At 47.0% G+C, this 26,233-nt stretch overlaps 1 protein-coding gene across 5 annotated transcripts in view; it reads left to right on the plus strand.

Moving 5' to 3' along the window:
• Positions 1 to 12,037, plus strand: part of MVB12B (multivesicular body subunit 12B) — a 100,743-nt gene extending 88,706 nt beyond the window's left edge. For all 5 annotated transcript variants that reach the window (XM_030535657.1, XM_030535659.1, XM_030535656.1 and 2 more), the window contains one exon: positions 9,686 to 12,037. In XM_030535657.1, coding sequence (XP_030391517.1) covers positions 9,686 to 9,772 — 87 coding nt within the window. In that variant the 3' untranslated portion in view covers positions 9,773 to 12,037. The remainder of the gene's footprint in view (positions 1 to 9,685) is intronic.
• The last annotated feature ends 14,196 nt before the right edge of the window (positions 12,038 to 26,233 follow it).

Here is a 26,233-nt window from a genome sequence, read left to right on the forward strand (position 1 = left end):
CTGCTTCATAATTTTTCAGTTTGATGGTGAACGTAACTTGTCACCAGGAACAAATAGGCTGAGATTTTAGAGAATGTGAACCTTCCAAAAGAGAGAGAGGATCAAACCAGAGTATTGGCCACCTCTAGCTTTGTGTAATTGCTGTTTTCCTAAGGCAGTGTTTTAGTGTGTGCATGCGCCGTACTGCAGGATAGTAAGCAGTCAGTCAGAGGCAGCTTCCCTTTGAGAGGAATATTTGTCTTAAAGATGGAGCTGGTGGAACCATGTTCCTTTGGGATTCCCTTTTTGTGTTATCAGCTAACAGGTTCCTGGCTGGAATGAAGGCAAAGTGAATCAATGTGGCACAGCAAAATTTCTGAACCTATCATAGCCAACACAGAAACACAGCTGACTACTCCGTTTATCTTTGATTTATAGTATGTCATAAAAATGGAAGGAGTGTCACATGCAGATTATAGGTGACTTTACAATAAAACGCAATGGTTTATTACTCAAGTATTTTTATGGGAAGTTGGGAATTCTCATGTTTATTTCCATAATAAGGAAGACTCTATTTATAAGCTAGCAAATCTTCAGGAACAATGTATTCAGGTTTAAGGTGTATCCAGATTGTGAATAATTCCTTGCTCTGACATACAGCAGGGTTTAGAGCCAGGCGATCTGGTTGTGGAATATCTCAGAGTATCCCATGCGTCATCTCCCCCATGGAAATGTGTATCAGTGACAAGCCTGCTCAAATCCTAGAGCCTTGCTGTTCTGTACCATCTCAGTCGTCTGCTCCTCTGGAGCACTTGCATGCAGATAACATATAAGATAATAGGTTAATACTTTTATTTTCCCTTTCTTACTGAGAAATGGCAGAGTGAGGTATAGAGCAGTTTCCCTGTTTGAGGGCATTCATGGGATATTCCTGGTGCACAGAGATGAACTTTACTCTGGGTGAAAAGCAGAGCAGCGTCTAATTGTGCATCACTTAAGGAAGGACAGCTTGGTCCATGCAAAGCCTGACTAGTGCCAGGTGCTGCTGCCCCACCCAACGTGAGCCTGAATTGTTAGCATCTGTTGCTAAGATCAGTAGCAACAGTGTTTTAGTTGGTAGGTTTTGTCCATCCTGCTAGCATGGGAGATTAAGAAGATGTTAGATTTCAGCATCAAGGTTTGAAGCCCAGCACCATGTGCAAGATCTTGGATGGGGGAGAGCCCTCCAGACATGGAAGCACTGTTCCAAAGAGTCACAGATTACAAAGCCTTTTCAGCATGCCACCCCCCAGCCAGGTTATGTGAGGGAACGTGAGAGTCACTCTCATTTTGTGCTGCAATGAAAGGGAGTCATCCTTCCCAACACCCCCTTCTCCCATCACAGGCCGCATGTGTTTCAGAGTAATGAAAAGTTTAATTATGCAGGCCATATTCCTTGATGAAGCATCTTGTCTGCATACAGAGAGATGTGCATATAAATATTGTGAATTTCTGTGTCGCTTTATTTCCCTTGCAAGCAATAGCTCCATTACAGCAAACCTGCTGGTTTTCCAACCGCAGTAAGAGCATTTTCCCTGGAGCTGCATGCCACACAGAAATATTCCCAAAGAATTCCAGAAATGATTATTCATTTTATATAGTGGAATATGCCAACTGTACCAGCCATTCTCCAGGCTGTGATAACAGCCTTCTCCTTTACATGAACAAATCAAACTTTCAGCTCTTTCGGGGAAATGTTGTAGTTGCAGGAGCACTTAGAGACTCCCATCTGGATGAGGGTGCTGTTGTGCTGGGCATTGTGGAGACAGTCCCTGCCAGAAGGAGTTTACACTCTAAATAGAGAAGACAAATTAAAAGGTAAGAGAGTCGCTTGTCAAAGAGAGGAGAAGCAACTTGTCCAAGGTCAGCCAGCAGGTCAGTGGCAAAGCCAGGAGTGGATCCAAATCTCCTGACATCCAGGAGAGTGTCCTAGTCACTAGAGCACAGTTCACTTCTTGGGAGGGAGGGGGGACATTTATACATCCAGAAAAGATTCTGCTGTTCCCACCTTCAGCTCCAGGAAGGGATTTTGTGGTTGTTTGTCATGCACTGCATGTGCCCCTGGATAGCGAGAACTGTGTCATAATGCATTGGTAACGAATCCCCAGAAGGTGATGGTCTCAACAAGTTAAACTATCTTCTGTAGAGGGGAGAGTGACACATACGGCCAGTGAAGAGGGCCCTCAGCCTCATTCATGCCCAGAACTCCACAGACTGCCAAGAACAATTAATCAGACAGTTCAATATTGCCTTAAACCTCCATGCTGTAACATAGTTAACAATAAAGCATGACCATTGGCCTCCCAACTCTTTTCAGTGCAAGCATTCGACAGAATGCACCACTCAGTTTTAACTTGGCGTTTAGCTAAAAGTCTAGTGAGAGTCTAATTAGCAAAGTGAACATCAAATATTAATCATTCTCTTCAAATTGACAAGGAAGGCAGTTCATTTAACCACTTAATTGCTACAGGTTTTCATAGGCTGCTCTTTGCAAACATTTTAATGAAGAAGTTGTAAATCTACAAGAGTTTAAAATCTTAATTTTATACAGAAATATTTTTCCTTGTTCTCCTGTTTGTAGTCAATTCTCCAGAGTGTAGTCACATGAAATGTTCTTTAAATGAACATATTTGCTAACTGGCATGATTTCAGTTTTTAAAACATTGGTTCCAGCAATTAGGCATTTTTTTCTGTTCCCAAATGACTAGAGAAATTCGTCTTGATTATAATTGCTCTTAGCCACGCATATCTAATTTGTGTCTTTTTAAGTGTTAATTAGTAAACAGTTTGAGCTGACATCTTTATGTGTTTGTGTGTTGAAAAATGAGGCTTATTGCTTATTTAGCTTGGGGCTGATAGTGCTGGCTGTGACATCACGACATTGAGGTAAAATTAATGAAGACATGTTTGCCAATTAAAAAGCTTTCGTGGAGAAGACGACTTCTTGACACATCCTCCCTTGTACAGATTCCATTTGAACATGGGAGCTGTATGCCATAGATCATTTTCTTTATAAGGTGAATAAGGCAGGAGTTCCTTATATTTTTGGCATCTAAGTACCCATTTCTCAGTTGCCTAGGCAGCAAATTCCCTTAGCCCTGTATCACATGTATTCACTTTTCTGTTTTTCAGCTGCCTTTTGTAAAGGTTAACTTTAAAGAATAGCAGGTTTTGTCACAAAGTAATTTGTGGTCTTGTAGCACCATCTAGTGATGTAACATTTTATTGTGGCTAGAAAATAACTGCTTGCCACTTCTCTGATCAGTAGGAAATATTTATAATATGGTGCACCCAAAATTCCTGTTGGAACTGGAGCTCCACTGTGCTGGATACAATACAAGCGTAGAAAAGAGACCATCCCTACCTGAAGCCTACATAATTGTTATTTCTTTATCTAAAGGACACCAGGTGCTACCCAGAAGAAGAGCCCCTGCCTAGAAGAGCCTACAGTCCAGATGAAAATAGCTCAGTGTACAGAATCAGACTCCAGATATGATAGTGGCAAAAATGTGTTTTCATCTGTGTGGCCTTAGGAGTCCGGGAAACAGGGTGATCTAGTGGGCAGAGCACTGGACTGGGAGTGCAGGGACCTGAGTTCTAGTCCTGCCTTTGTTCCTGGCCTGGGCCAGTCACGTCCCCTTTCTGTGCTCAGTTTCCTGTCTGTAAAATGGGGATAATGACACTGCCCTCATATGTTCAGTGGTACGAGATCCCCTGATGGAAGCGCCTTTGTCAGAGGTAAGCAGCATGATGTTATCAGCAGAGGTTTTCCTTAACCGGCCTCTCAGACACTCAGCCAGGGCATGTGGCATGTCAGGAGAAGCAGACAGGACCCAGACATTGGGTTTCTAGAGTACAGAATAACACTGGCCTGTCCACAATGTCCCAGGGCAAATCCAGCTTCTCCCCTGGCAAGCACACAGATTAGTAAATCTGCCCCGGCCCTGTTTGGGGAGGCCGAGGAAATGTGGGGCCAGGTCTGCCTTCCATGAAAAGGCATGGGAGAGATTCCAGAGGGCTAGAAAAGGGCTAATATAGTGCCCATCTGTAAAAAGGGGAATAAGGACAGTGCGGGGAATTACAGACCAGTCAGCTTTAGTACCTGGAAAGATAATGTAGCAAATAATTAAGCAATCAATTTGCATACACTTAGAAGATAATGCCCACTAGATCACCCTGTTTCCCGGACTCCTAAGGTGATAAGTAACAGTCAGCATGGATTTGTCAAACCAACCTGAGAGCTTTTTTTGACAGGGTAACAAGCCTCGTGGATAGGGGGGAAGCGGTAAATGTGGTATATCTTGACTTTAGTAGGCTTCTGATACTGTCCCACATGACCTTCTCATAAACAAACTAGGGAAATGCAACCTAGCTGGAGCCACAATTAGGTGGGTGCATATCTGGTTGGAAAACCATTCCCCGAGAGTAGTTATTAGTGGTTCACAGTCATACTGGAAGGGCATAACGAGTGGGGTCTCACAGGGATCAGTTCTGGGTCCAGTTCTGTTCAGTATCATCATCAATGATTTAGATAATGGCATAGAGAGTACACTTATAAAGTTTGCAGACAATACCAAGCTGGGAGGGGTTGCAAGTGCTTTGGAGGATAGGATTAACATTCAAAATGATCTGGACAAACTGGAGAAATGGTCTGAAGTAAATAGGATGAAATTCAATAGGGACAAATGCAAAGTACTCCACTTAGGAAGGAACAATCAGTTACACACATACAAAATGGGAAATGGCTGCCTAGGAAGGAGTGCTGTGGAAAGGTATATGGGTGGGTCATAGTGGACCACAAGCTAAATATGAGCAATATTGTAACACTGTTGCAAAAAAAGGTAACATCATTCTGGGATCTATCAGCAGGAGTGCCGTAAGCAAGACATGAGAAGTAATTCTTCCGCCCTTCTCCGCACTGATTAGGCCTCAGCTGGAGTATTGTGTATTTCAGGAAAGATGTGGACAAATTGAGAAAGTCCAAAGAAGAGCAACAAAAATGATTAAAGGTCTAGAAAACATGACCTATGAGGAAAGAATGAAAAAATTGGGTTTGTTTAATCTGGAGAAGAGGAGACTGAGAGGGGACATGATAACAGTTTTTAAGTTCACAAAAGGTTGTTACAAGGAGGAGAGAGAAAAATTGTTTTTCTTAACCTCTGAGGATAGGAAAAGAAGCAATGGGCTTGAATTGCAGAAAGGGAGGTTTATGCTTGACATTAGGAAAACTTCCTACCTGTCAGGGTGGTTATGCACTGGAATAAATTGCCTAGGGAGGTTGTGGAATCTCTGGCATTGGAGATTTTTAAGAGCAGGTTAGACAAACGCCTGTCAGAGATGGTCTAGATAATACTTAGTCCGGCCATGAGTGCAGGGGACTGGACTAGACGACCTCTCGAGCTCCCTCCCAGTGCTATGGTTCTGTTCTGCCTTCAGAGGTGGGTTTAGCATGGGAATGGCTGTTTGCGCTCAGACCCCTTCAGCACCAGTCCTAGGCCAGTGGAGCCACGGGGTGCTCCCGAGCTCTGTGCATGCTGCATGCTTTCAGGTATTAACAGAACTCACTGATTGGGGGGGTCCCTGCCCAGCGTGTGGGCCCATATATCCCAGGCTCCAACCCGCAGGGCCCCTGGGCTTGGCCTAACCCTAAAGCCCAGTGAGGAGCTTCAGCGCTCCTGCGCATAGGCATTCTGCACCCATGTTGGTCCTCGGCTGGAGGAGCTGGCCCAGCTGCTAGCTCGTTGACAGGTCCGGTGATGACATCGTTGCCAAGGGAATGTTAACAACTCCCCTCTCCAGCAGCACAGGCCCATACTGGTGCATAGATTGGGCAGGCCACAGACAAGCAGGGGAGGAGATTTGAGTATCCCTTGCCTTTTGGGCCATGACTAGTGTCCTTTTAGCACCAGGCCCTGTGCATCTGCTGGTAGCTCTGGATGAAAGGAGTCATAACCCCGCCTGCTCCGTCCCTTGCCCCATGCTAGGAACCTCCGCCACTCCAACAAGTACAGCTAGAAATGAGTCTGGGTACCTATGGATCCTCCTTGCCCCTTTGCCCCCTTAGCAGCCCCCAGGGTCTCCAGGAGGGGTCTCCCACCCAGCGGCTTGGAGAGGGGGGTACTTGTGGCCTGTTGCCCCAGTTCTGAGTGCTCCTCGTCAATGGGGTCTCTGCCGAGAGGAGCAGGCTGCATATCTGCCTTTATGACCTGTGAGTCAGGGTCAAGAGGAAGGGGTGTGGAGTCATCCCGTGAGATTGATGCAGAGGGTTCAGTAGAGCTGGGCTGGTCCCCCGGCGCTGGGCATGCCCAGCTGTACAAACCCAGGAACACCCCCACCAACACGGCAATAAGCAGCACGGCTGAGCTCTGAGCCCGTGGAATAGACAAACCATAGATCCCAGTCAGGAAGAACCAGCGAGTCCAGTCGAGAGCGAAACCTGTGCGTAGGAGCTTTTCCGAATGGAGCCGTCCTGCCACCTCCACGTTCACAGATGACCCATTGGGTGTGTAAATGCGAGTGGCTTCACTGCACAGACACCACAGCAACGTAGATGCAGGGCTGTAGTTAGAACTGGGCAGCTATCTCCACAGAGCTTCCAGGCACAACTGCTTCCACACACATTTCAGTTTGCTTCATATCGGTGCTGGCTTCCTCCAGATATCCCAGTGAAGGAGTCGATTGGCTCGTGTGCCCGTGGAAACAGCCCTACACTGCCTGGTTGGGTTTTCTTATGATAGGACCAGCATGGGCAGGGCCGAGGTGTGCTTGGGACTGTACAGACGCATAGTGAGAGACGGTCCCTTTGGTGGGTTCAGACTGGAAAGCTGGGAACAGTCTGAACAGTGTGAGCTCTGTCCTGTCATGAGGAGGAGCTGCGCACACGCGAGATACAGACTAAGAACTAGCTGCAGACAGTGCCTGGCAAATACCTGGGCTGAGGGGAAATTCCCATGTGAGCATAAACTGGGTGACAGTGTGCGACCAAAGAACCTAAATCATTCGGCTCACCCCACCTGCCATGGGTTACTGGCTGAGTGCTGCTGGCAGCCGGACGTCTGGGAGAAGTGGGGTTTGTGGGTATGAAGGTTTAGGGCCTTTCCCAAGTTTAGCCCCTCTGTTGGACCATGCTGAGTCTCCTGCCCTCAGATGCACATCCTGCCTGTCACGAGGCACGGTTGGTTCATTCACCTGAGGAGCTGTGCCCATCACATTCCAGGCCCCACCACCATGGCAGCGTGTCCCACATTGGTTCCACATCTGCATTTGCCAGAGGGAGGGCCGGCGAGGCCAGCAGCCCATAGACCCAAAGGGGGTGCCGCTGGGGCAGCCCTCCCAGAGTCATTCAGAGGAGCTGTCTCAGGGAACAGGGAGTCACCATTCATGCAGGCTCCCGATGCTGTCGTTGTGAGCTGGGGGCTTAAAAGGCACGATGCAACTGGAAACGTAGCCCATAGCCAGGCGTGAGGAACTGAGCTGCAGTTTGATGGTTCCAGTTACTGTTATCCCTGCGCTTCCTGGGGCAGGGAAGGGGCTGGGGGGGCTTTCTCAGTTGAGCTCACCCACCAGTGTCACAGCAGGGAGAAGGCTTTAGTGAGCGGGGAAAACCCGCTTTAATTGTTAGACCCCAATCGTCCATGTCACTGCCCTTGGCTCTGCTCCCAGGCTGTTACTGGCTATGGTGAATGGCTTTTGCTGGTGTGCTGGGGACCTAGCTGTGTGCTTCACCTGTGGCAGTCACGCTTGCTAGTCAGGGTCGAGGTTATTTACTGAGCAGTGATAGTGATGGGTCAGTTTAAATGATTCCGTATTTCCTCCTTGGCTGCAGTAGAGGGACTGCTTGAGCTGTGTAACTAGGTGCCTGGGGCAAAGAGGACATTTGCTCTGAACTAGGAGGTCTGGAATGGCTTCTTCAGCATCTGCTTGTTTGGTTACTTTGGAGAAGAGGGTGTGACTGACCCTAGTGACCAGAGCTAGGGCCAGGGAAGGGGAGTCAGGACTCTAGTCCTAACTGCCACTAGGGTACATCACTTATTTGCTGTGTGCTGCATTTTTCCCATGTGTCCAGCTGGCGAGATCATTCTTACGCCACTTAACTAATTGCAGTTACCTGGCGATCCTGGGCTGAAAGATGCCGCAGAAGAGCAAAATATTTCGGTCTCGATGAAAGAGCACGTGCTCAGTTGATTGGTATTGGAAGTGTATGAGTCACGATTTGCCACACGATGGCAGCGTTACCCTGCATTTACAGCTCTTCACAGCACTAATGGTCAGGCACAGGGCATTTCCTGGGGATTAACGCTGGCTGGGAGGAGCTGATGGCCAGAGGTTCGTTGAGGGATCCCAGCCAGCCATAAATCCTCAGGAAAAGCCCTGGGCTGTTGCTGTTATTGCTGTTGGAAGATGGATTTCTGGCAGGGAAGCGCTGTGTCCTTTGGTTTGTGCAGGCAGGGCATCTCTGGAGACAAATGCCTTGGTCACGAGCCAGCCGGTTAGGCTGAATCCTGCTGAAAGTCACGCTGGGTGTCAGAGCGAATCACTGCCCAGAAAAGGCCTCGGGAGCTGATGTTAGAAAGCGATTTTGTGCAGGGTACTCTGAGTTCTGCCGCACCCAGCCAGGGTTGGTCCTGTTCTCGGGGAAATCAATGGCAAAGCTCTCCGGGCCCCCCTGCACAGAGGTGCGCTGGCTTCATGTGAGGTTTGATTTTCCACATGGACACTCTGTTTTGTTACCGCTTAAACCTGGTTTATTTCTGTTTATTTTAAATCAATTAGGAACCAGTTTAAGCTAAACTGAAATAAATCCCACTCGGGGTGAAGTAAGAGCGTCTACTTGCGGGGTTGCACCAATTAACTAAACCAGTTTAATTAAATTGGGGCAAGTTTGTGTACCCCCTCCCAGAGAGGAGAAATATTTCTCCCAGCTGCTTTACTTGGTAGATATTATATTCCAATTTATCTCAGCAAAAGGAGCTACTTAATCTGGAGGAAGGAATTCCCTGCATCCCCACTGATAGTGTTCCTGCTGCTTCCACTGGCCACACCAGCATCACTCTGGGAGCTTGGCTATGGACCAGTGCTTGGAAATGCTAAAGTGCATTTGTTCCCACTAACTGAGAATTGCTTTTCCATTTATTCCTTAACACAGGTCTGGATTATAATCTTACATTTGGAACAAAACTGAGTTGTTGGAGGAAAAGCGAAAGAATCAGCAGGGCTTGGGACACCCCCCTGCTTTCCCTCAATGAATGTTGTGCTGCATATTGAGCTGGCAGCAGATAGCAATGCTACAGACTGAAAGGGCCGGTTTGTAGTGGAAGAGGCAGCAAGTGTGACCCTTTGCTGCATCCTGTAGTGGCCTCCTCTGGCCAGTGCACTGGGCAGTGCTGGTGGGAGCAGGGCTGTGGGCAAGCTGGGGAGAGCTCTGTGCAAGAACACAGAGGGGCTTGGGGGCGTGCATGGAGCCGAGAGGCACATTGCTCACCCAGGTACAATGCGTCGCTCTGTGTAAACAGCTCTGGGTGCCACACCAGGGAGCAGGGCATGTCCCATTTTACCCTGCACCGGCTGGCAGGAAGGGTGGGTCTGAGACAAGAGCTCCGTGTCTAGTGCTAGCTTTAGCCCACTCCGTCGCAGCGTTGTCACTCTCTCTTTCTGTTTTGCTCTCTAGTATGACTACAGCTTCAGGACAGAGCAAAGTGCAGCTGCTCGGCTGCCCCCCAGCCCCACTAGATGTCAGCAGATGCCACAGTCCTGAGGAGCGAGGGAAGGCCGGCTCCCTGGAGATGCGGCGCGTGCGCACAGATACTACTGATGGCAGGCGAGCCCTGATGAGCAGTGTTACTGGAACCCTTCTCAGCAGAGGGACACTTCTCTAATGACTTGCCTTCCTTCCTGCGCTTTCCCTAATCATTTTGTACATGTTGTTTCTGAGATTTGGACTGTGTTAACCCTTTCTGCCAGGCGCCCTCACCCCTTAGCCCTGCTGGGGCAATTCCTGGTCAGGAGTCCCTTAGTCAGAGCTTGACACACAGCTTCCTCAGTTCTTCCTGCTTTGTAGCACCTGCTGCAGCATGCTCACTGCAATACAGATCTGGAGTGAAATGCTGCAAGCCTTGAGCCCCGGCTTGTGGGGATCTGGAGAGATTCCCAGCAATGAGCCTTGCTAGGATAGAGTGTTTGGGGAAAAGAGGCTAAAAATACAGCCACTTAGTCCACAACTCACAGAATGCACCAGCTTCGACTGGGAACTAAGGCGCAGCAAGATCAACTGCCCCAGTTGCCCCTCTCAGTATAGCAGGGCTCTCTAGTTTGTGCAGGGTCAGCGTTCCGGAGCCCTTTCAAGTCCTTAGATCAGCAAGCTAGCCCTGAGTAATGGTAAACCCTTCATCTGCCTCTCCAAGTCAAGACTGCCCAACAGCTCACCCGTGGCCAGGATACACCTGAGACCTTAATGGTTTTTGTTATTTTAGCCAGGGTCGCTCGCTCAGTTCCACTTAGGGCTCTCTCCCAAGTCGCTGGCAAAGTGGAGTAGCTCGAAGAGCACAGGGATCTCAGTGGCGCCTCTCCCTGGCGCAAAGGCTGCTTGTCCATTGCCTGAAAGTAGAGGATTGTGGCAAATGTTGTGTAGCTCTCTCTGGCTATGGAGAGCAAGCCAGCCAGACCTCTGCAATGCCATCCTGACTTCTCCCAGCCACCCAAAAGCTTTGCCACGGCACCTGCCCATAAAGTGCGCATTGGAACCTGCCAGTTACTTTGGCAGTTTTCAAACATTTGCCCCTGCTGGCTGCTAAAAGGAAAGAGATTTGTGCACTCCGTCCCTGCACACTGCTGCACTCGGGGGGGAAATGCTAAAGCCTGATCTTGTTGGACAAGGCTGAGATAGTTCCACTGGGCAAGTGTCTGATGCATTAAACCCTGACCTCAGCATGCTCACAAGTGGTGTCCCTGACTCACTCCTGAGTCAAATGCATGTCTTGGTGAAGTCTGTTGCTGTGATAAGTTCTTTAGAAGCATTCATCTGAGCTCTGTGCTGCTTTTCAAGTCTGCTGTGGAACAAAACTACGTTACAGCAGCGAAATGGCATTTTTTAAAAGTAAGTGTTAAAGTGTGCAACTTTTTGTATTGTAAAAGACAGGTTGTCTAACCCTATTAAAATGCAATTGCCATAGTAACAAATACTGGTATGGTAGCTCTGGGTTTGGGTTATTCAGACCTGCTTTGCACTGCTTTTGACTTTCCTGAGTTCTCTAGTCTAACAGAATGTTGACTAATAGTAGGTTTTGTACTGTTGGTTTGTGTATTTCGTATTTGTATATATGTAAAATATTTCTTGTCCAATGATCCATTTCTGGTTTCAAAGCACTGTACCATGTTTCTGGGGGGAAATAAGTGCAAAACACCATAGCATTCTGGGTAGAACCCAATTCAGGTTCTCTGCTTTGACTCTCCAGACCAGTCTCTTTTTTCCTGACTGCCTCTTAGAAACCAGCTCTGTTGTTGGAAGAATGGGCATATATGGTTATAAAAGGGTAGGTCTGAGCACAAGATTTAAGACCTGTAATATTTGGCATCAGCTGTGTAGGCCTGGGTGACTCCCACAAGGTGCTCCTTTCCTTTAGGGTTCCAAAGTGGCTTTTAGTTCTTATTTTCTGCTGCAGGAAAGCAAAGCCAGCCTTTACTGCCAAGCTTCACAGAGGCTAGATTGATGGTGCTGACATCAACCAATGAACATATCACGGAAGCTAGCGCAGTCAGCCTGGTCATTCTGCTCAGGTTCACTTGAAGTTCAAACTCACTCCACACTGCAGTCGTTTGTCCATCCCATCCATCTCGTGTGTTTCCGACCTTTCAGCTGTCTGTAACTTGTCCTGTAGTTCATTGTAGATCAATTTGTAGCTCCCTCCTTGGCTGAGGGCAGCTTTGTGGACGTATCAGGGAGTAGGTATGTTAGTCTGTATCCACAAAAACAACAAGGAGTCCGGTGGCACTTTAAAGACTAACAGATTTATTTGGGCATAAGCTTTTGTGGGTAAAAGCCTTACTTCTTCAAATACATCTGAGGAAGTGAGGGTTTTTACCCTCAAAAGTTTATGCCCAAATAAATCTGTTAGTCTTTAAGGTGCCACCGGACTCCTTGTTGTTTTTGTAGACATAGTAACAGGTAAGTCAAGGTTTTCTGCAACATTGGTCCTAGCATAAGGATGATAGTTAGTGTCACAGAGCTGCCCTTCCCTATGCGCAGAAGTTGGAGAATTAGGAGCTTCAGATTTATCAGCAGGATAGCTAGTTTGGTTCAGAGTTCTGCCATGTCGTCTGCCAGATGAAGGTGGAGTGTCTCCTGTGGGAGCTGTCTTCCCAATGGACAGTTTCTCCTCATTCCAGGGGAGGCCAGACCCAGCTGCTCCATTGTAGACACATTTCAGTGGGCAGCAGAGGCTGCTAAGAACAGGCCAATGGCCCCGTTGGTTGGACAAAGCTTGGGTACTCCTGCTCTAAATCAGAGCTAAGCCAATATCTGTGACTATCAAACGCCGATCGATATTTGGGGCCACAGAGCATTTTCTTGGCACCCTTAGGAATTTCTGTCAGAGACTGCAGCATTTGGTTCAGCAGACTGAGCTGTGGAAACCACCCAGCTTTGGTGAAGCTGAAATGTTGGGACTGCTTTTTAAAACTGATCTGGAGCTTTGCCATCCTGTTTGTGGGAGTAGGTTAAAGTGCATCAGTAGCTCTTTGCTCTCAGAAACTTGAGTCAATGCTATAAGCTGCTTAGCAACAGTGACAGTGCATTTGTCCTTGGCACCTTCTGAGAGACGATACACACACGACACATGCCGAACTCTGGATCGCTCCAGGTGTTGACAGAGTGTCTAACTGGGACAAGGATTTGTTCAATGGAGGCGTCCTCCTTCCCTCCCTCTCCCAGCCCTTGCAGAGCTGTTTCAAAGCTGTTTCTCTGCAAAGAAAGGCTGAAAATGAAAATTTGACCTTTACATTTGTGCTTGTGCAGTTTGCCAGTGACATGTCCCAGATTTTCTGTGCCATAAGCTTGGCCTGCACAAGAATGTAGGGCAAATGGGGTGTGTTGGGTCAGGATCCATGGAGGGTTGGTCAGAACTTCTCGTGCACTCTCAGACCTGCTTGGATGGCTGTGAGTATTTCCTTAGACAAGAGGGCTGAGAGTGCAATGCAGGAAGCAGTTTAAGCAGATTGACAATAGTGCAAGTGATTTCCTTTGGAACTCATTAGCTATGGGGTGCTCTCCCCGCCCCCTCCATCCCTCCGTCTTTGCAGGCATCACATCAGTATTTCAATAGGCAGGTTTTAATTACTGAACAGTAATTTTCTTCTTCAAAATAACTCCATGCCGGGCTGGCCCTGTTTCCTAGTGGTTACTGCTCTCCACTGGCAAGTGGATTTCCCATTACGTGTCTTGCTCCCCACACAAGGTGTGAGTTCTCCAGCATTGGCCCATGCAGTCCCAGAGGAGGGAGTGTGTTCGCTGCTCTGCACTAGCCCTGAGATTGAGATAGGAGTGGCTGCAGAGAGGTCATGACCAGGCCTCCTTGACAGAAGGTGTGGGGGTGGGTGGATGTAAAACAGAAGGGCTGATTCCTCCTACCTGTAATGAGTGTGTCTTGGTCAGCCCATGTCTATCCCCAGAGCAAGGTAAGGAGTGTGCAGCTTCCACTTGGAAGAAGAAGAAATTACTTTGCCAAATAATCATGAAATCTCCTGACACTGCTGAGGAGACAGTGCTGGGGAAGTGGGGCCTTGCTTTCAGTCAGATGAATTATTAACAGTGATGCACTGCCCTGGGATTTCCCATGGTGATGCTCCCCTAGCAAAGGGCAGAACTGCAGCAATATATATGGATAGCTCCTGGGCCAGCCAGGGAACTAGATTGTGAAATCCCATGTAGTAGTAATAGAGAGGGATGGATTTATTCTCAGAGTGATGTAGCCTGTGAACGTTGTGATAAATGCCAGTGTGGTTAATTAGCTGATACATTCCCTCATCACATAGCCATATTCATGTGGGATGAGACTGCTCCTAACCCTCCTTCCATTGCTGCGTCCCTTGCCAGGAGTTCGCTCTGAGCAGGTGCTTTGTAGGGACAGTCCGTTGTGACCCCACTGTACTAGTTAGAGATCAGTATTCTGTGGTGCTGAGTTTATTTGGGTTTTTCAGCAGTCTTCTAATTTCTCAAAACTAAAACGATCAAAGACAGAAGACGCTGAGCTGGTCTCAGTTGACTCGGGCACAGCACTTCACAGTTTGTAGGCTTGTTGGCGGCACCTCGGAGATCCCATGACCCGCCTCCACCCCTGTATCTTCAAAGGGGTGTTTAGCCTGAGAGAGGTGGGATTGGGTGTGGCTGGCAAAAGCCATTTCTCAGCCACTCTCCCCCAAGCAACCTTTGTCTTCCTCTGCCCTTCCTTCCCTCTGGCCCATGCTTCCCTCATCTTTCCTTTCTTCTCAGGCCTCACCTGGCTGCAACTTCACACTCCACTTTTTGCGAATTAAATTTCCATACAAATTGCTTAAGGAACTGGATGTTCTGCTGATCCCATGCTGTGACCTGGTTTGTCCATCCCAGATATCTGCTCGCCTCAGTGCTGGGGCATGCATCTCAGCAGTCAGCAGCAAGGTCCTGACTGGCGAGCTCAGCTCAGGCCAGGGGCAGCCATCTTGCTGGAAAGTGACATAATGGATGGGAGCTAGGAATAGAGATGGTATAGAGCTGAGCTCCAAGCTGCTCTACTGGGGGGTTAAGCCACCTGAAGAACAACACTGAGGTTTGGTATTTAAAATGTTTTTTTAATAACTTCAAAGCCATTGTTGAATCTAATAGAATTGGATTTGTGGCCCCTTACCCTGAGCTCCCAAGAGCTGAGCGCAAACAGCTCCGTAAGATGGCTGCCTCCTGCACTAGGCTTTACTCCTTTGAAAAAAAAATGTGCAACTGCCTTGGAGTGAGAGGAGCTTTGCTTGTGGATTCTCACCCCATGGAGCTGAGCAGAATAACTCCAGCTTTCCACAGGAGGAGACAGGCCTTGTCCCCGACACTGACTCCTCCAGGATTTATGGTCTCCGTTGAGTTTCACATCATGCCTATAGCGAAGAATCAACCCTGTGCCGAGGGCCAGCAGTAGGCCTACATGTCCTCCAAATAGCTTAAGTGGGACATAAGTGGTGCCTAAGTCTTCTCTGGATCCTCTGCATCGGGCTGAATTCCGTTCATCGCAGAGGGTATATCCATATCATTGTGTTAACTATTACCTCAGCCTTTGAGCCTTGAAGAACCACTTTAAAGTAAAGCTCTCTCTGTGGCAATGAAGAGAGAGGATAATAGGACACACTTCAACACTGGTAATTCTGAGCCATAAAAGTCAGACACAGTTGTCAATAGGGGAAGTGTGGCGCTTCTCAATTTCATCTGTTCATTTGGTACAGGGAAACCAAACTGGTTGAGTCTTTCTGGGTTGTTTGTTGTGAAACGAATTCCTAACAGCAACAATTTTAACTGTTGTGTCATAGAAATGGAAAAGAAAAATGTTTTATGCAGTTGTGAAATGTTTTTAAGATGCTGCATTTTTGTTGGGCTATTGGAAGTGAATTTCTTGTGCATTAACCTGATGTATGTTCTGACTTTTTATATTTATTTTAGATCACTCTCCTGTATTTTACAAAGGGAAGTTTCATTGTGTGATAACGTCGTCTGTATTCTTAATATAATTTGCTAAATAAAAGTTTGTTTTAACTGGTTCACTCTCCTTGATTTTTTTTCTCTAAAATATGAATTTTAAGAAACTTAACACACCCTTAGGAACAGAGGTGTGTGTGGCACGACTCTGGCCTGGAAGAGTGAGAAGGCATCATCAAGCTCCGTGAAGATCCAGTGGTCGTCAGCCTGCTGTGGAGGTAGGACACAGAACCATCTGTGGTGGTGTTGGTTCCGGTGATGAGGACTTCTTAGGCCATCTGAACTTAGCTCCTCTTTCCAACCCCAAAAAGCTGTCAGATAATAAAGACTTTAGGTCACAAATGATTTGTGTTCATTTGAGCTAGTGCCCTAAAACTGAGAGGCTCCTAGTGCTGCAGCTGCTGGCAGTTGGCCTCTTCTAACTATCAAGGTGGACAGGTTGTACCAAACCACTTCTCCTCCTCCACCCCATCGGTCTCATTGCTCTTCGCATCAGAGTCCAGATCTGAATCCTCTGAAAATAGTTGAGAGAAACCAAGGAGAGCACTGAGGTGAATTTACACTTATTCTGAAATGAACCACTGTAAATTCCTTGGCACTGCTCCATGGAGTTGCCTTTGTCATTTCTTGATGAGATTACAAGTTGGGTTGATAAAGGCAGTACGTCGATGTAAAATACTTCTGTAAGGCATTGACACCACACAGCATTTTGATAAACCAGAACTATACCAAATCAACAGGGCACATTATCAGTAGGGCCCTACCAAATTCATGGCCATGAAAAACATGTCATGGACCCTGAAATCCGGTCTCCCTCTGTGAAATCTTGTCTTTTGTGTGCTTTTACCCTATACTATACAGATTTCACGGGGGAGACCAGCATTTCTCAAACTCTGGGTCCTGATTCAAAAGGGTGCTGTAGGGGGGTTGCAAAGGTTATGGTAGGGAGATCGCAGTATTGCCACCCCTACTGTGCTCCTGCCTTCAGAACTGGGCATGGGAGAGTGCCCAGCTCCGAAGGCAACACACACACGCACTCTCTCTCTCTCTTTGGGTCAGGACCCCTACAGTTACAACACCGGGAAATTTCAGGTTTAAATACCTGAAATCATGACATTTACGATTTTGAAAAGCCTGTGACCATGACATAGACCAACATGGACTGTGAATTTGGTAGGGCCCTAATGATAAATGAGGCTTATAGATCTCAAAATGTAATTGTCAATGAGAAATCATCATCAGGCAGGTATTTCTGGTGGGATTCAGCAGGGATCAGTCCCTGACCTTATGCTATTTAATATTTTTATATATAACCTGGAAGAAAACATAAAATCATTTCCAAAGGAGTTTGCAGATGTCGTGACATTATCTGGATCTATATGGTCATATTTTAATATCATTGCAACCACTGTTAATATATTTGCAGCAAATCTTGTACAAAGGTTGTCAAGTGAGGTGTCTATGCAAAGGCTATGATTTGCTGGTTATGATTATGCTATCTGTATGCATGTATCATTTTTGTATTTGAAGTTGTAAGTATTGGCTCTATACCTGGATTTCAAATGTTTGCTCCTGGGGTAACACCCACAAGGTAGCCGGCCAGTACATCTTGGAGGGACTATTCAAATTGAATGGCCCATCAAAAGAACATTTAACTGACAATGGACCAAGGGAGACACCTATGTACACTTAACAGAATTTCCTGCTGTAATTAGGCGAAATGCATGGACATGTGACTTGTTGCTGTGAGTTTCCACAGTGAGAACAATGGGATTGCCTCCACATGGCTGAAGCTATAAAAGACCCTGAAAACACCTCCATTTTGCCCCTTTTCTGCTCCAGCCTCTGGACTATGAACTTACATTAATAGAAGCATTCTAAGCAAGGAATTGAGGCCCTTTCAGTGATTTGGAAGCCAGAGACTTGGCTTAAGACAGCAATTTGTTCCATCACTGCTACAAACCTGAACCAAGAACTTTGCAATTATTGTATATTTGATTCTGTTTACCAATTGTAACTCTCACCTTTCTTTCTTTTTATGAAAAAACCTTTAGATTTTAGATATTAAAGGATTGGCAGCGTGACTTTTGGGTAAGATCTAAGTTATGTATTGACCTGGGTGTATGGCTGGTCCTTTGGGATCAGAAGAACCTCTTATTTGATGAAATTGGTTTTAATAACCACACATCTCTAAATCCAGTGGTTTTGGTGGTGATATAAGAACTGGAATGCCTAAGGAAACTGCTTTTATGACTTCTTGTTAGCCACTGTGGTGAAACAGGTGTTTACTTTTGTTTCTGGTTTGGTATAGCTTATGGAAGAATATCCATCAGCTTGAGGGGGATGTTTGCTCTATTTCTCAGCAGTTTGTCCTGAATTTGGCATCCTCGGTTGTGGCCCACAAAGACACTGTAACAGATGTCCCGAAGATTGGGGGAGTGGTAAATGATGAGGACAGGCCACTAACACCGAGTGATCTGGTTTTGTTTGGCTGGGTGGGTACAATCAAACATCATGCATTTCAGGGAGGTCAAATGTAAAGTCATACATCTGGGAACAAAGAGCATAGGGCCATACAGACGGGGTGGGAGACCTCATGGGGAAATCCAGGAATCTGTGCTAACGGCTTGTAAAAGATATTGTTCTCCCTGACTCACAACTGAACAGATGCCCATGCATTCTCTTAAGGGAAACTGTGCTGTTAAAGGTGCTTTCTTCTGAGCGAGGCATGCAGTCAAGATCCTGAGCACTTGGTTACAAAAGGTCAGAATGTATCTAAATTCCAGCCCTGGTCCATGCATTCGGCCTCCCTGAATTCACTGTGAGTTGTATTCTCAGAGCAATTGCCCACTGAACAGCACAGTGCAAAATGTAGTTATTCCTGAACAGACAGCTGGATGTTTTAGCGAATCCACAGCTATCTTCAGAAGCTGTGTGTGCTATCCAGTGTGGGAACCATATTTGTAACCAGCCCATCAAGGGACAGAGCAATACCAAGTTCTGAAGCAACCTATCACATGACAAATCCTTGGCCCGCTCAGGCCAAAAGCAGCAAATCACACACTAAATGCTTCTACTGAAGGAACATCTTGGTGTTAAAGGTGTTTTCTTAACAGTGGCAGACTTTCTCTGTCTTGTCCATTTCCTCCTGCTGCTAAGTATTTCAGACTCATGAACTGAAGAAAACAATAAATATTTCCAGCAGCTAATAAATATTTTGTGTGTGCGCACATCAGCCAAACTAGCAGAAACTCCTCAGTTTAAGGTTACCTGGCACTTTCATTATAAAACCCTCTTTCCAGTTGCCTGTAATTTTGCCAAACTTTAATCCTTCAGGCTGCAATTTTCCATGCTGGGTGTCTGCCGTAAGCTGGACATTTTTGAAAAGTTTCATCTAAAATGATTCAGCTGATTCTAAGAACCAGAGTAGGGGAGATGGATTGTTTTGCTAATGTTGAAGTCTTACAACCATTTTATTTATCTCCAGGCTGTGAAATGGGAATTTGAAATTTGATGGTGAGTGTCACCCTGGTGTTAGAGAAGTGCCTTTTTCTGTCCCTGTGAGTTACAAGCTTCTGACAATTGTCATTTGCATATGCTCATTAGAGGCTTGTTAGAGGCTGGCAGTCCATCTATAGAGTACGCTTAACCCCAGAGGTGGCATGAGGATGCTCCAGTGTGGGGCTGCAGGAACAATCAGTTTCACACATACAGAATGGGAAGAGACTGTCTAGGAAGGAGCACTGCAGAAAGGGATCTAGGGGTTACAGTGGACCACAAGCTAAATATGAGTCAACAGTGTGATGCTGTTGCAAAAAAAGCAAACGTGATTCTGGGATGCATTAACAGGTGTGTTGTGAACAAGACACGAGAAGTCATTCTTCTGCTCTACTCTGCGCTGGTTAGGCCTCAGCTGGAGTATTGTGTCCAGTTCTGGGCACCGCATTTCAGGAAAGATGTGGAGAAATTGGAGAGGGTTCAGAGAAGAGCAACAAGAATGATTAAAGGTCTTGAGAACATGACCTATGAAGGAAGGCTGAAAGAATTGGGTTTGTTCAGTTTGGAAAAGAGAAGACTGAGAGGGGACATGATAACAGTTTTCAGGTATCTAAAAGGGTGTCATCAGGAGGAGGGAGAAAACTTTTTCACCTTAGCCTCTAAAGATATAACAAGAAGCAATGGGCTTAAACTGCAGCAAGGGAGATTTAGGTTGGACATTAGGAAAAAGTTCCTAACTGTCAGGGTAGTTAAACACTGGAATAAATTGCCCAGGGAGGTTGTGGAATCTCCATCTCTGGAGATATTTAAGAGTAGGTTAGATAAATGTCTCTCAGGGATGGTCTAGACAGTATTTGGTCCTGCCATGAGGGCAGGGGACTGGACTTGATGACCTCTCGAAGTCCCTTCCAGTCCTAGAATCTATGAATTGCCCCTCCCTTCTGCTGGGAGTCGCTGTGCTGATGGGCACCAGAGCTGAGAGCAGGAAACTCTACCATAATTGGTCCATTGATGGGCTGGTTGCAGAGGTTTCTACTATGCTGGAGAATGCATACAGCTGGATACTTCAGCACATCTGCAGCTATCCTCACAGGCTGTCTCTTCTGTGCACTGGGTGCACTCAGGCAGCACAGAGGGATAAGCAGCAGAAGGGAGACAGGCCTGGACAGGAGTAGAGGAGACAGGAAGAGAAGAGCCTGTAACCACTAGCTACACTCCCCTCCAAAACTTAGAACATTATCCCAGATTCCTGAATCTCAACATCTAGCAAACGTTTATGAAATTCACTGGCAAAATGTGTCTCTCATCTCCCTATTGGTTGATCTACATTTATAACAGCCTACAACTACTACCAGTTACTCTGTGAGCTCAATGTCAGAGGCTTGCGCTGTGGATCTAAAGGTCCCAACCCTGTTGACAACCCATGTGCGGTCAGTATGGTTCTGCAGGATGGAATTTCTAGGTTTTCTTCAGTTTGCTTTTTTTAAAACCTTAGAAACTGCACCCCAAAAAACTGTTAAAGTTGAAAAATCAAACACTCAAAAGCTAGGAAAAGTCAGAATTTAGGGATTCTGAGGAAAAACAGTGAATCACATGAATCATCTACATATTTCCTGTCATTGGGCATGCGGCAGTTGTATTTAGCTGTAACTATGTTGGGTGAATACTCTCAGTCCATAATCTCTTCATTACAAAGTTTAGTGACCTCAAAGTCCTTGTAATTAAAAATGGTATTATAAAGCATACCCAAAAAGGGGCCAAATTAAGGTTGCACAGGCAACCATAAATCTGGCTTTTCCCAACATTTCAGGGCTTGGCTTTGCAATCGAAACAATCTTATAATGTAAGGTCTCTGTCACTGTGTGTGTGTGTGCACGTGGGTGTGTTATGCATCCCTCAGTCCTGTACTGAAAACCCTTTGCTGTATCAAGAGCTCCAGGATTAGCACTAATTCCGTTCACAGTGACGTGTCCCACTGGGGAAGCTCCGGCCTCACAGTGCCAAGGATTTCTGTTGGCCGAAGTGGCATGATGCATCCTGCTCAGTATGGAGCATGTTCAATAGGAACATAAATTAAAGGACTAGTGAGCACTTTGTGCATCTTGGAGTGAGCTTGCTTGTCACCGTTCCAGAAAGCTCAGTCAACAAGAATTCGCCAAGTCCAAACTTTCAACCTCCCTCCAGTTCCCTGGTCACTGCGTCCTCCCAGCACATAGTGACTTGGCAGCACAGTGGCTTTTCTTCACCCAAATGGCCACCCACAGAGTCACTCTCCGTTCCAGCATTTCCTATTTGAAACTGGACAGACACCGTGAATCCAAGGTGCATGTGGCTCCAGGTTGGTCCCTGCCAGAACTTGAGAGCTGTCTCCACGCCAAGAGCTGCACTAATCAGCTCAGAGTTCCAAAGCCTTTTTACAAATGTTATAAACTGGATTCTGCAGTTTTGTAATTAACTCTGAACTACAGCCCTGCTCTGAGTTATGGGGCACTGCCCGGCTCTTATAGTTCACTGCTTCCGCTGCACAGAGCTGGGCTGCATTTCGCTTGTTGACTCCCCTTTGAAAAATATTTTAGTTGCACCAGAGGGATATTGCTGGGGCTGGCACTGAGCAGAGAGAGGTGGAGACTGAGTAGCAGAAAACATTTCTTAAGGTGAGATCTGTTCGATGGTTGGCTCCTAAAGGGAGTGGGAAGAGGCCCCATTGCTGAGCCATGATTGGAACAAAGCCTTGAAAGAAATACATGGTATGGAACAGCTCTGCCTTGCTTGGGGAGGGAGGGAAAGAGGGGTGGTAACATGGCTCTTTTATCTCAAATTGGGATTATCAGATTTCGTCCTATTTTTTCCCTAGGAAGCATAATGGAATAAACTGCTCCTCAGCTGCGCTGCCTGGCAAGTGTAACTTTACTGCTTGACGTGTCCCCCATGGCTGGAGAAGGAACTTCAGGTCCCGACTGACCTCCCTCTGGAAGGCGACTGTGGGGTCACATGATGTTTGGACTGATCAGATGGGAACAATGCGGGGATGTGGTTGGCACATCACAGCCAGGCGCCACTGGAGCCTGTCCCCAGAGGGGTCCCACGCCCCTGGTGTGAGAGTGCCAAAGCACAGGCAGTAGCTATGGTAATACCTGCCCAGAACTTGGTGCTTAAGCCTGGTCCCTGGCGCTGAGGAACTGGGAGTTCTGCAGAGACGACGTGCCCAGAGGGAGGGAGAGCGACTCCAGCGATTCCTGCGGCAGATGTGCAAGGAGGAGGGTGGGGATTTGCCATGAGGTGGAGTCTGAAGCAAAATGTTTGGTGCTGCAGTGGACTCAGGGCCTCCAGGGGAATTTCTCGTCTCTGCAGAGAGGGTCTCTCCCCAGGTGCTTCTGGTGCCAGCAGCTCGGCAGTGCAAATTGCAGGTGGCATCTACATCTCCCGGAGCTGGGTGTGGCCCAGTTGTGTATGGTGGAGGGCTTTATGCGCGGGGCACTGCCTGGGCATCGTCTCGTTGTGAACTACAAGGACTAACAGCCATACGCTGGCCTGGGAGCAGATCTCCGTCATTAGCGGCATATCGCTCTCCACAGTGTCCTTTCACCCAGCACTGGGACAGCGCAGAGGCATTGTCTGGAGCTGGGACCGGTGTTGTGAGTGGATAATGAATGTCCTCAGGGCCCTCAGAACAAGTGCAACCTTCCCTGTGTCACCGTACGGGTGGGGAGCTCCAGAACCCAGCCTAGGCGATGTGCCAGGGCTGTTTCACCGGGTGCAGGGTGACCTGCCGGTGTCAAGCTATGGCCACCCATTTCCATCTGGGCTCTACGCTGAAGTAAATGTTTACAGCTTGCGCTGCCGCTGCAGCCCCCGCTGCAGAGTAGGTGAGCAGCCAGGAGGCTGACAGCAGAGATTAACTGAGAATGCATCACAGGCTTAATCCTGCTCCTGTCAACAGCTACAGCCCACCTGAGGGGCATCAGTTATATTGGCCATAATAGGAACATGTGTCTGTGTGTGGACAGCAGCAGAACTCCAACCGTGGGGGACTGGAGAGACAGGCTGCCCCAGAATTCAAGACATGCCAAATGAAGAGGTTTGCCTTTCGTGCTGGAGATTTACTTCTAATTTGTATCCAATCCAACACAGTAAATTGTGACCTTTGGCTTCTTCTTTCACCCTACTCCCTCTTGGTAACTCAAATATTTAGAGTCATCTTTGAATTCAATCAGATGAATACCTGACTCTGAGATTCTCTTCAGCCATATATTTTAGAACCTCCCTTTTCAAATCAGCACCATTTCCCGCACCAAAAAATAAGAAACTTCATCTTAGAATTGCTGTGGGCGCCTCCCTTGCACCTGCTGAATGGGCAGGCCAGTGGGAGGAGGTGGGTGCGTAAGATGTAAAGCAGAATTAGCCCATCCCACACTTCCATGGTTGAGTTCTTCTTCTACTGTCCGTATGATGCATTTAACCGCGAGACCTTTCTCAGGAAGAGTGCTGTGCTCAGGTAATGCCCGCAAACATCAAAGCACCTCTGGGCAATTAGCTCTTGCTATTTTACATGGCCAGGCTGTACTGCCTTCAAAGTGTGAGGTTCTGCATTTCTGGGCAATAGAAGTGCAATGTTCTTACCAGAACGAGAGTGTCAGAGAATCATGCAGTAATGTCTCCAAAGGCCAGGGTGCAAGTCGCGTTCATTCAAAGTCTTATTTGTATTTGTGTTTGCACACAGGCACGTACAGGATGCAATACCCTAGGCCAGGGGTGGCCAACCTGAGCCTGAGAAGGAGCCAGAATTTGCCAGTGTACATTGCCAAACAGCCATAGTAATACGTCAGCAGCCCCCGCATCAGCTCCCCCTCCACTCCTGGAGCCTCCCATCCCTTCCAGCCCCACCAATCAGCACCTCCCCCTCCCTCCCCACACCTCCTGATCAGCTGTTCTGTTGCATGCAGGAGTCTCGGAGGTGGAGTGGGAGGAGTGAGGGCACGACAGGCTGAGGGGACGGGGCAGGAAGGGGTGGAGGGGGGGCAGGGCCTGTGGCAGAGCCAGAGGCTGAGCAGTGAGCACTGCCCGGCACATTGGAAAGTTGGCGCCTGTAGCTCCAGCCCTGGAGTTGGTGCCTATACAAGGAGCCACAGGTTGGGCACCCCTGCCCTAGACTTTCCCAAAATCCCTGTTCTCCTGGCTTCTCCTAGTCTCCCTCTGCTCTTTTCATTTCCCAATAGAGCTCATCAAAAATGTTGCCATTTTTGTTGAAACGTCCAAAACAGGGAAGTATTTTTCAACCCAAAACAGTCTGTCTTTCCCAAGTAATTGATTCCCAGTACTTCTCCCTGAATCAGTTTCAGACCCGAGGCTCTGTTCTGAAATGACTGTTGTCACTGGGTTCATCACTGGGGGACAGGTAGCTACAGTGGAAATTAACACCCCATGGTTAGGAACTGCACATCTGTAGTGTGGGAGCAGGAGAAACCCTCTAGGCTTTTAACTGCCTCAGCGGATCACCTTGGGAGGATGGTGCTACCTTCGTCTGTTGCTTGGCACAGTGAGGTGGTAGAAAAGCTTTCACTGGGCATGTTTTGATATGAGATCACACACTTCCCATAGTGATGGGGTTTTGAGGAAGAAAGGTACTTTCCTGTCTGCTGCAAAACATAACCTGCTGGAGATGATAAAACCAAGTGCAAGGGCTGCAGAGCCCTGCTTGCCATGCTGCTCCCTGCCAGCAGCAAACATACAGAATTCTGAATGAAATTGTCTTTTGTTATAAAAACCTAAGCCAGTTTGCTCCATAAATCTCTGCTCATTGAATCATCTTCTCCCCTTCAGCTGAAGTGCTATTCTCTGTTTGATGTTGCAATTACTCCTCCTCAATTCCTTCCTTCTGAGACAAACTACAGACTTTAAACCTCCACCCTGAGGGATTTATTGGAGCAGAATACAGAGCTCAGTTGCCTGGGTCAGAGACATGATTTCCCCCTGAACTATCAGGGAAGATTTCAGTCTGTGGCTGCTTAAGGGGGTTGGACAGGAGGGAAATGGCTGGCTGAACTGAGTTCACATTCCACTCCTGATGGATCTGGAACTTGGCAATCCTCATACTAGCTGCCAGGAAAATAACCCCAGGCACGCATACAAAATACCACAACTTGCTGTGCGCTTAACGGCACAAACCTGAAATGCTCTGAGTTTCTATAATCAATAGAGATAATGAATTGAGGATTGCATTCAAATGAACTAGTTATCTTCCACGTTGCCACGAGTATTTACAAATACTTGTTTGCAGTCTCCTTGCGCAGACCTGTACCTGGGGCAAGTGTAGCAAAGTCAGACTTGTCTCTGGTTCTGTGGTTTGTTTTCTAAGGAAATGGAATAAATGAATTTGAACTTTGAAGGCCGACTTCTGCTCTGTTTGATACTCGAACCACTGAGAGCTGCAATTTGTCTTCAAAAATGTCACTGCCGTCCAAATGTTAACCCCCAAACAGTCTTTGTTTTGTAAAAACCAAGGAACTACATGCATGAGAGTTAGAGAGAAAGCCAGCCGAAGGACTCTGCAGGCCGGACACACAGTTTGGGGATTTGATTGGTTGGTTTTGTTTTTCACTGTGGTTTGTTTTTCCTACAGTATTAAAAATTAACTTGCATTGGGAATTTTTTCAGATATTTGCCTTTTTAGCACATATCTCTGAAATGATTGATAAGCCACCTAACTGATTGTCATGGCCCTGGAGAAGGAAACATCTTTTGCAGTTTAATATAAAACCCTCTCACTTCTCAGTTAATAAGTGTTGAAAGAAGCATAAATAGAAATAACACAGGATTTCCATGACTAACAAGATGACCACATCAGTGAATGTTGTTTGGGGTTACAAATGACTCAGCTTTTGCCTCCCTAGGGTAAGATGTTTTATTCCATTGCAAGAGAGGCTGCCAACACTACTTTGAAGGTCTGACAAACTCAATATAACTTGTTTTCAAAACTCGGAAATGTTTGAATGCACAGTCAAAAAAAAAAAC

The sequence above is a fragment of the Gopherus evgoodei genome, chromosome 16, assembly GCF_007399415.2.
Source record: "Gopherus evgoodei ecotype Sinaloan lineage chromosome 16, rGopEvg1_v1.p, whole genome shotgun sequence".
Lineage (NCBI taxonomy): Eukaryota > Metazoa > Chordata > Testudines > Testudinidae > Gopherus > Gopherus evgoodei.